At 37.1% G+C, this 9,863-nt stretch overlaps 2 protein-coding genes across 2 annotated transcripts; both read left to right on the top strand.

The window, feature by feature from the left end:
• The first annotated feature begins 364 nt into the window (after positions 1-364).
• On the top strand, positions 365-2,449 carry LOC144966963 (zinc finger MYM-type protein 1-like). The gene is made up of 2 exons (XM_078903656.1): positions 365-541; positions 857-2,449. Exons 1-2 carry the CDS (start codon positions 365-367, stop codon positions 2,447-2,449), a joined length of 1,770 nt encoding a protein of 589 aa, XP_078759782.1.
• A 2,055-nt stretch (positions 2,450-4,504) lies between these two features.
• On the top strand, positions 4,505-9,863 carry LOC144967108 (macrophage migration inhibitory factor-like). Its single transcript, XM_078903946.1, has 3 exons — positions 4,505-4,698; positions 8,163-8,335; positions 9,715-9,863. The coding sequence occupies exons 1-3, from the start codon at positions 4,591-4,593 to the stop codon at positions 9,779-9,781; spliced, it is 348 nt and encodes a 115-aa protein (XP_078760072.1). The 5' UTR covers positions 4,505-4,590; the 3' UTR covers positions 9,782-9,863.

Genomic DNA, 9,863 nt, shown 5'->3' with positions numbered 1-9,863 from the left:
GTACAGCGTGTGGCTTTAAAGGCTGAGAAGGTTTCCAGCCACATTCCCACGGTACAACTAAGCGATACATTTCACGCTTGTCGTGTGCTATGACTGTGGGCATGAGGAGGCATCTTGACTTTGAACTGAGTCATTGTGGCTTTCTTACTCGCAGCCACATACAACGACCTAATTAATGGCAATCGTGTTGTACCTGTTACCCATCCCTCTTCAAGGCCGTGTCAAGCATGTGATATTGAATTCCCCTTGTCCTTTTATAACTTGAGTGTGAGACTGTATGTGTGTTTATTGATACTCCGAGTGTTTATATGATGTGTGCAGTGTCTGTTTATTTTTTTAATGTAATTAATTGCTATTAAGTGTGATGAATCACGTTGATTATTTGTTGACTATCAGTACCAGTTCTTTGAATAGGGAAATTAAACTTTTGATTAAAAGTCTCGGTCCCCATCAGCCAGAAGATTTTGTGCTCACTATTAAAGACGGGAAGCAGAATCGGTCATTTAATAAAGATTGGTATAGTCGTTTTCCTTGGCTTAGGGTGAGCGTAGAAAAGAAGAGTTTGTTTTGTTTTAATTGTATTTTGTTTGGCGATAACAGCAATGCAGAATTGTCTTGGACAAGAAGTGGATTTACCTGTTTGAAAAATGTAACACAGAGAGCATTGAACCATCAGAAGTCTAACTTACATTTAAATAGCACCACTAGATTGAAAACCTTTGGTACTGTTCACATAGGTGCACAGATTGACAGTGGCTATCGCTTATCCTTAGCCAGGCATAATGAACAAGTTACAAAGAACAGACAAATTTTAGGTAAAATAATTGAGTGCATCAAATTTTGTGGAATTCATGAGCTACCGTTAAGAGGCCATGATGAAAGACAATCTTCCTCAAATAGAGGTGTGTTTCTAGACCTTGTTGACTTGTTAGCGACTTTAGATGAACAGTTATCAAGTCATTTGCAGACAACGACCGTCTGTGGATACACATCAGCGCAAATACAGAATGAAATTTTAGATTGTATTTATGAGGTGTATATTGACGATATTAAGAAAATTATTGGAAATACTAATTTTGTTTCTGTTGAAGCTGATGAGACGACTGATGTCTCATGCCGCTCACAGTTTGTTATCATCCTTCGTTTTATTCAAGATGGAGACCCTGTTGAACGGTTTTTAAAATTTGTTGACGTCCAGGACAGGACGGCAATCGGTTTGTCAACTGCTCTAAAAGAGGAGCTTCTGCCATTTGACATTAAAAACAAGCTGATTGCACAAACCTATGATGGGGCCTCTGTCATGAGCGGTTCTTCAGGCGGTGTGCAGACATTGATGAGAATTGACTACCCACGGGCCCATTTTGTGCATTGTTATGCGCATCAGACTAATCTTATTCTAAAGAAAGTGAGTAGTGTAGTATCAGAAGCGAGAGTGTTCTTTTCCAATCTCTCTGGATTTTCTACTTTCTTTAACTCATCGCCAAAGCGAGCCGATGAACTTAGAAATGTCACAGACCGTTCGCTTCCTCGCACCTGTGAAACAAGGTGGAATTTTCAGTCCCGGGTGCTGAAATCTGTTTCTGACAATAGAAGTGCAATTCTAGAATGTTTGCAGACAATCATTAACTCTGACACATGGGATGACACCACTGTTCGTGAAGCAGTCGGCCTCTCATCTCTGCTTCAAGATGATTTTTTCTTATACTTTTTAGGGTTTTTCAATAAGGTGTTTTATCACACCGATATTTTGTTTAAGCAATTCCAGTCAAGAATTACTACTGGCATCGAAGTGAACGACACGCTATCTGCTTTCTGTAATTCAATAAAACGCATTAGAAGCGAGCTTGTAGAAGAACGTTTGTGCTCTGGAAGAAAGCGACGAATAGTTGACGTGAGTATTCCGGCAAAAGAAGTTTGCGATGTACTCCTTGGCCAAATTGAAGATCGTTTTAGTCAGTCAAACTTTTTTGCTTCATTTGCTGTATTAAACCCTGCTTCTTTTGAAACTCATAAAGAACAGTTTCCAACACAACATATTGATAATTTGGTAGAGAACTATCCCTTTTTGGCCAAGGATGCTCTCACAAATGAGCTCAGTGTCATTTATTCAAATGAAACATTTAGTCCAGAAAGAGTTTCAAGTATAACACAGTTGTACAAAACACTTAGGGAGGCAGATCTCGCCAGCACATTCGAGCAAGTTCACACATTAGCCGAAATCATCATAACCACACCAATTTCGTCATCGGAACCCGAGCGCTGTTTCAGTACATTGAAAAGGATAAAAACATTTATTCGAAACTCAATGGGACAAGAGCGACTAAATGCCTTAGCTGTGCTTTCGATTCATAGCGACATTGTCAGCAAGGATAGAGACTTCAACGACAAAGTTCTTGAAAAGTTTGCTACCTCCAAAGACAGGCGAAACAATTTCATATACAAAGTGTAAATGCCCCGTTTGCTTGGTGAGTGCTTTTCAAATTGCATTATAATATTATTAATATCTAGTTACAAAGTCTGAACTGAATGAGTGTATGAATCGTACGAACAGGAGGTATAAATTGCTTCAGTTCCTCTCTCTCTCTCTCTCTCTCTCTCTCTCTCTCTCTCTCTCTCTCTCTCTCTCTCTTTCTTTCTCTCTCATTTATCACTAAAAGATCCTATGCTACAACCCATCTCAAATCCAGCCCCATGCTCCTAAATGACCAGGCTACGCCGCTGGGTTTTACATCATGTACGAGAGAACGGGATATTACCAGCACAAAACAGTCGAATTAGTCACCCGGCCGTAGGCAAGAGACTAGCCAGTCCGGGACAAAAAGCGTTCATGAAATCCGATTTTTTTTTTTTAGTCACTTGCTCCGTTTAAGCTTAAGACTAGCTAATCATTTACTAGATTGGTAAATAATTAAATCTCTAGTCCTCGATTCTGATAACAGGCCCAGTAAAAGGATATATCGAATATCGACAAGATCTCAGTTATTTGGCAAATATCAACTAGTGCCCATCCAGTGTTGGAAAGACGGCCACGAGAGGCGTGCAGGATTTCCAGATTAATATTTTTAAAGCCAAACAAGTCCAAGAAAAATGCCAAATGTTATGACAAAATACCAAGCATCTCTTATTTTCTGCTAAAATGTACATACACGAAATTTTATTGTCTTATTCTTATGCCACCAATTAGTGTCATTATTTAATGATAATTTCATCGCGTCTTGCCAGTTTTTTTTTAAAAAGAGCTTTATACAGGGCAATATCCACTAAATGTGCTCAAAGCGCTTTACAATGGGTCCCTGGTCAACAGCAACATTTAAAATGTAGGACGGGACATGAGCCTGTTAGGCGATATTACAATTTTTCGGACAAATACAACGCTGTTAACGGTCAGGTATTCATTTTACACTTGAGTACGTGAGAGAATGTGAGTAAAGAGCCTTTTCCAAGGACTCAACTATGCGCCGAGCGCGAGGCTTGAACCGTATCCTTCGTTAAGTACATAACGAAGGACACGCTCGAACCGAGGACCTTCCGCTCCGAAAGCGGGTGTCATCCCACTAGACCACATAGCCGCACAGTTTAAGGATGGAATATTCTACATTATTTGAAATAAATGTTGAATTGTCTAGGTCGTTGTGTATAAATAAGTGCACGTCGGCCCATGTGGAATTAAGTAACTAAATTTTAAAAAAAAAAACACAACCCCCCCCCAAAAAAAAAAATTAATAATAAAAACAAAACAAAAAAAACAAAAAAACAACAACAACAATAACGAGCAAACATTTCAAACAAACAAAAAACAAAAACAAAAAAAACCATCTAAAAAAAGACAAAAAAAACAAAAAACAAAAACAAAACAAAAACAAACAAAAAACAACACCATTATGCGAAACCTTATTTTTCAGTGCTAAACAGTTTCACATACACAATATACACACACCATAGATGTTCCTTTACTGTCATGGGTTCGACACACATATTTCGAGCCCCCACCGCCGCTATAATGTCTTCTGGCACTTTTCTATTCACTTCATTTCTTGTTATTAAATAGTAATGTGAGATTGAATGAAAGCTTCAATTTGATATACCAAAACAGATAAAATGGACGTTTCGGGTTTCCCCTTTATTAACAGAACAGGATGAATGAAACACTACAGACGAATTATATAATATGGTAGTGTCGTTGTTAAGATGAATGATATTTTAAATTGAAGCTTACATTCAATTTCACATTGTTATTTATTTCTTCGAGCTTTGAGCAACAATTTCTTGTTATTATAATATTTGGGCAATTTGGTGGTGGAGGAGGGGGCGGGGGTCAAATCACGTAATTTCACTTATTTCAAAGACAAAGAATCACTAATTTTACAAAATATACAGATTTTTACCCTTAAATTTGGACCAAAAAATTGTGATTTAAAAAAAAATAAAAAAAATTAAAGATTAAAAAGAAGTGTAATAAAAGTGAAATTTGGCATTTTTAGACCATCTGGCATTATATTGAAAATCGAAAGTAAAAGTTGACCAACTGAGGGAAGGCAATTTTTTAACTGATTCTTAGTTTAGAATAAGGCAAACGGATTTTTTGAAACAATGCCACTTTTAAAAATCGAGACAAATCTTCCCAAGGACCAGATTCCTGAGAAGTTTTTACTTGAAGCTACCGATATGATTTCATCCGAATTGGGAAAACCAGCATCGGTAGGTAAAAGTAAAAGTAAATTAAAATTAGAGTTAAGTAAAGTCAAGAGACCGGCTCTAATTTTTGATATCCCTAATTTTTATGGCTGCCTCCATCCTAGGTTGGAATAGAAAAACAGTCGAGCTCTCATCCTGGGTGAGAACAGAAAAACATTCGACCTCTCATCCTGGGTGAGAATAGAGGTAGTGGCACCTTCACGCTATTCTCACCCCTGTATTTTCCAACAGGAAGGATAGCCTAGCCGTCGCCCCTTCTCGCTATTCTCACCCCTATACCTCTTCCCTACCCCCCCCCCCCTTCTCAATTTTCTCAATAAATGATCATGTGACTGCTTTTACTAAAAGTTTTAGTGGTACTGGACATAAGGAGGGTGAACATACATGTCATGCATTTAAAATTAAGACTGGATGGTTTGAGATATGGGAATCATGTTGGAAATCTGTATAAGGGAGTTAATCTCTCTCTCTCTCTCGTGACCGACAACCTACGCCATCACAAGACATTTGGTTGGCATGACGAGCCCATTAATGCAAGGGGGGTGATAGAATACCAAAGATATTGCCTGGATGTTGTAATTAAGTAAAAACATTTTTAAAATTTTGAATACACAATAAATAAATATATGTTTGTCTTCCACTATTCATATTGCTAAATAAGATTAAAATAATTTACAGAAAATAGGAATTCAGTCTATTGTCTAATAATATCCTAAACCACCCTTTCACAGCTAAGCGAAATAGACTCGCCCAATTTCTAAGAGTTGGGCTTTTCCTTTTATGGGCATATTATTATTTTGTGTTGACTTAGCTTTCTCAATTTCTCCCTACATAGGGTATATTAACTTGTTTATATTTCCTCTCTCTCTCTCTTTCAAACTGTATTTCTCTAAATCATTTTATATTGTTTGTTTTTCTTTCTTCCTTTTGTCCACTCAATATTTCACATCTCTCTCCCTTCCCTTCTCTCTTTATCCCTGTCTTTCTCTGCGTCGTTTTAATTAGTTGTTTTTTTCTTCTTTCTCTTTCTCCTCCACCTATACTATAAATGTGAATGTGTACATCCCATTCTGAATATCACCCCCCCCCTCCTCAAAAAAAAAAACCCAAAAAAAAAAAAAAAAAAAAAACCATCCAAGTCCCAGCGGCCTTTTCTCTTTTACCTCGTATCATGGTTTCCCCTACGCTCAACACCTCGGTTTTTGTGGGTTAACCGCCCCCCTCCTCCCCACCTTCCCTCATCATCAGTGTTTTTCTCTCCCAACCTAGGACAGAGCTCTGCATCCACTAGTCTAATATTGAATGACACTAACCCTGCCCCACACCTAACACATGGTGGGATAAGGCCTGAGGTAGTCTCCATTCTTCTATCCCCCGTTTCTTGTCAATTGAATACTGACAGCAGTTCTTTGAAGTTGAACTGTATGTCTCAGTAGAAAATAGGAACATTTAAAAAGTGAGTTGGCCAATACTACTGGTTACATGAATCTGAGGTTGGCTCTGAGATTAGTTGGTTCGATAAGAGGTATTTGACTAAAGTAGATTAAAAAAAAAAAGGGGGGGGGGGATGTTTGCTTTGTTGTACTGTTGTACCCGCTAGTTGGAATATTCACCACATTTTGTGGCCCGTAGCAAGCCACCTCTCTCTAGCTCAAGTTTTTAAGTGATGAACTGCGACTGACACCTGGGTTATTCCAGTCTTTCATTGGAAGAGACCAAGACAAATCTCAGTTTGAGGATGAATAAAGAGAACCTTATTATGTATTTACTTTATTAGTATGTTGAGGGAGAAAACTATATACATGACATGTTACAAGGAGTTGGTGTGTGTGGGGAGGTGGGGGTGCTGCATCACAAAATTCATTTACTGTCATGCCAAGGTGTGTGTGGGGAGGTGGGGGTGCTGCATCACAAAATTCATTTACTGTCATGCCAACCATTATTAAACCATGGCCCGTGGCATCCAAATCACGAAGTGATAAGAATAAGCAAATAAGTGTGTACGTATGGTATTGTTGTATACACACATCCGCAGTACACACATAAGTGACTGTCAATGTTACAGTAAATCATAAGTGGCCGAAATCACTGGTTGAATAAAAAAAAAAGACTTTAATTCATTTTTTTTTTTACATTGGCTGGGTGAAATTAGTTCAAGGATACCCTGTTCTAGGTAAAAATTAGTTCGAGGCAGGAATGGAATGATAACAAAGAATAATAAGGAAAAAATTTGGGACATTTGAATTAGTTTAAGGAAACCGTGCTGGAGTGTTTGTCCCAGTCCGTCTCCATAATAATTATTCATTAATCACTTTAAAACAAAATAAAAACTTGAGCTTTTATATAGTGCAAAATCCACTAAATGTGCTCAAAGCGTTTTATGAGACATGACATCCATCGGTTACTGTTACTAACAGTGTAAGGCAATATAAATTATTTTTTTTTCGGACAGAGACAAGGCTTTTAATAACTAGGTACTCATTTTACACCTGAATACAGAGAGAGAAAGTGAGCAAAGAGCCTTTTCCAAGGACTCAACTATGTTTTGAATGAGGATTGTCCCACCCAGGACCTTCCGATCCGAAAGCGAGTGTCATACCACAAGACCACATAGCCGTCTTTCTCAGTCTGACTATCTGAGTTATAAAGTTAAGTTGGAGAAAATTGCCACTTCATGCCAATCTTAGCCACTCAAAATTGCCGACGATCATAAAAGAAAATTTAATTTTTACCTTTAAAAACCGTTTAAATTTAAAGGTTCAATCTACTTTCTCCAATCAAAACATCCCTAACTAAATCCCTAACTTGATAATCCAGGATCGATGTGCACTTATTGGCAAGTCTTGTATTACAAAATGTTTATAGACTCATTGTAGTAATTGAATTCTCAAAAAATGATGCAAAGTATTGTCCATTACAACAATGTTAAACTATGTCCATAATCGGGTCAGATGTCAGACCTGCATATATGTATGCGTTGTCCACAATGAATGTCAAAAGTTACATTTGAATTTATTTTGTAACTTTTTCATCTTAGAATATTCTAAGCCATTCTTCATTCCCACTTCCGATCCAATTCAACAGGTTCGTCCCAAAATAATATACTACCTCAGGACAAGAGACATGATACAAAACAATGCCAATTTATTTTTTTCCTAGTTTTGATCAAAATGGGATTTCAGTAGTGAAACAAGAAAAATGCCTTTCAAATTAGGTTTTGACTCCTTACACCCAAGCTTTTGACTTTTTATTTCAAATCTTTTTTCTTATATCATTTTTAACTGCCTCAATTTTATTAAAACATGCCTGATCACTATCAACAAACACTATCAGCTTGTTTTACAGTTTATCCAGTGTGATGGCAAATGAATTGCAATAATGGAATTCATGAGAAAAATAATTATTTCATCATATCCGGGTTGCACAATTTTACTTAATGTTAATTTCAATATTTAATCTCTCCACAGTATGTAAGTATTCAAGTATGCCCTGACCAAGTGATGAGCTTTGGGGGTACAACAGAACCTTGTGCAAACATCACCCTCAATTGCATTGGTGTTGTCGGGCCGGAGAAAAATCGTAAATTGGCTCCTGTTTTGTCCAAGTTTATTGAGCAAAAATTGGCAATAAAACAAGAAAGGTCTGTATATTTCAGCAGTAGTCTGTTATTCACCATTATACACGAATTGAGTTGGGTTTTTTTTTTTTCACAAATGGTTTTTATTGAAACCATAAATGAGGTGTGGACCACCATTTATCTTGATTGGCAATATTTTTTTCTTCAAATCCAAAATTAAAACTGAAGTGCACTTCAATGGAGAAAAAAAAAGGCAAATTATATTTGTTAAATCCCATTTCAACTGGAATTAAATGCCAACGGTGAGCATTGCTCACATTGACTATAGCCTCTTGCCAGCTGCTATAAAAATATTTATCACATCACTTTTGTTGTGCGCTCTTAGATATTATGAGGAAGTGCTCATAGTGATTCACATTGCTCATAGCTCTACAAAAGGTTAATCAACATATTGGTACAGAAAAATAATGGTACATTCACACCAAACATCTGAGTTCATTTGTTAAACACACGAATGTAGGCTACTTATGGCTCATCTTGGCCCTTGTTGTGTTCCGACCACCTGATCATGTTCGTGCATTGTGATAGTTGTCATTCATGTTGTGATTAGTTAAGTTGCAGCCATAAAATTGAATCTGTCTTCTCTTGTGTTTTGAGCGACCGCTCCTCTCCATGAGACAGAAGTGCTATATTTAGGAATGCTCACAGTGATGGGGTGTCAGGAAACGTATCTGGCCTCATTGGAAATATATCCAATACATGTGTCTTCATGCAACCAAACTTATTGACCAAAATTGGACGTATCCAATGCATCCTTTTCGTCCTCTTATTTCTCTTTATAAACATCGATAATCATGTTGGTAAAGAGGCCTAGAACTCACGATAGCGCACAAATAGATGGATGATAGGTGTGAATGGTCACACGTTTGTGCGTTAAACGAATGAGTGATACCACACGAACACAGGTGTTTAGTGGCTACGAGTCAGTAAGGTACTTTTTAATTGTTACATTGGAGCGCGGAAATCTTGAACACGCAAATCATGGAAATCTCAAACTTGGTACAATTTCCCATTTTAATCCCTTTATTTTGTTGGTATTGGCAACACGCATTTGTTGAACTACATGGGGCAGCCAAATTTGTGTTTCGACAAATATGTGAACACGGCTGAAAGGTGATGGAATCAAATTGTGATGTAGCCTTTGTACTTTGTGATGCCTGCTGCACATTGTCACTGTCTTGCTGTAGGTTCTCCATAAAAATTTTAATTTAGAAAAAATAGGGAAAAGGGAAAATTCACATTATTGGTCGAAAAGGACTTTTTGAGGCTTCGTACATCTTCTCAGGATAATAATATAATTTTAATTATTTTTTTCTAAAATGTATAATCTATGAGATTGTTTGATAAACTACTAAAAGTTTATTATTCCTTTTTAATTCCAGGTTCTACATCAACATCTTTGACATTCCAAGAGCCTCTTGCGTTTGGAATGGAAGCACATTTGGATAAAATTGGAAAATCCCAACAAAAATCTTCTTGTTGTTTTAGTATTAGTGACTATTTGTAATAAAAGAAACCAACAGTAAAAATA

Source organism: Berghia stephanieae, chromosome 3, assembly GCF_034508935.2.
Source record: "Berghia stephanieae isolate SIO BIC M18660-M18661 chromosome 3, UCSD_Bste_1.3, whole genome shotgun sequence".
NCBI classification, from domain to species: domain Eukaryota; kingdom Metazoa; phylum Mollusca; class Gastropoda; order Nudibranchia; family Aeolidiidae; genus Berghia; species Berghia stephanieae.
The sequence above is the reverse complement of the archived record's forward strand: the minus strand, read 5'-3'. Positions and strand labels throughout refer to the sequence as shown.

What these genes read in the sequence shown, in the direction of transcription:
- LOC144966963 (XM_078903656.1), top strand. Translation starts at nt 365, where the DNA reads ATGAATCACGTTGATTATTTGTTGACTATCAGTACCAGTTCTTTGAAT. An exon ending in GTCGTTTTCCTTGGCTTAGG is followed by an intron (nt 542 to 856) that starts GTGAGCGTAGAA and finishes GGAATTCATGAG; the next exon opens with CTACCGTTAAGAGGCCATGA.
- LOC144967108 (XM_078903946.1), top strand. Translation starts at nt 4,591, where the DNA reads ATGCCACTTTTAAAAATCGAGACAAATCTTCCCAAGGACCAGATTCCT. An exon ending in AATTGGGAAAACCAGCATCG is followed by an intron (nt 4,699 to 8,162) that starts GTAGGTAAAAGT and finishes ATCTCTCCACAG; the next exon opens with TATGTAAGTATTCAAGTATG. An exon ending in TTGGCAATAAAACAAGAAAG is followed by an intron (nt 8,336 to 9,714) that starts GTCTGTATATTT and finishes TTTTAATTCCAG; the next exon opens with GTTCTACATCAACATCTTTG.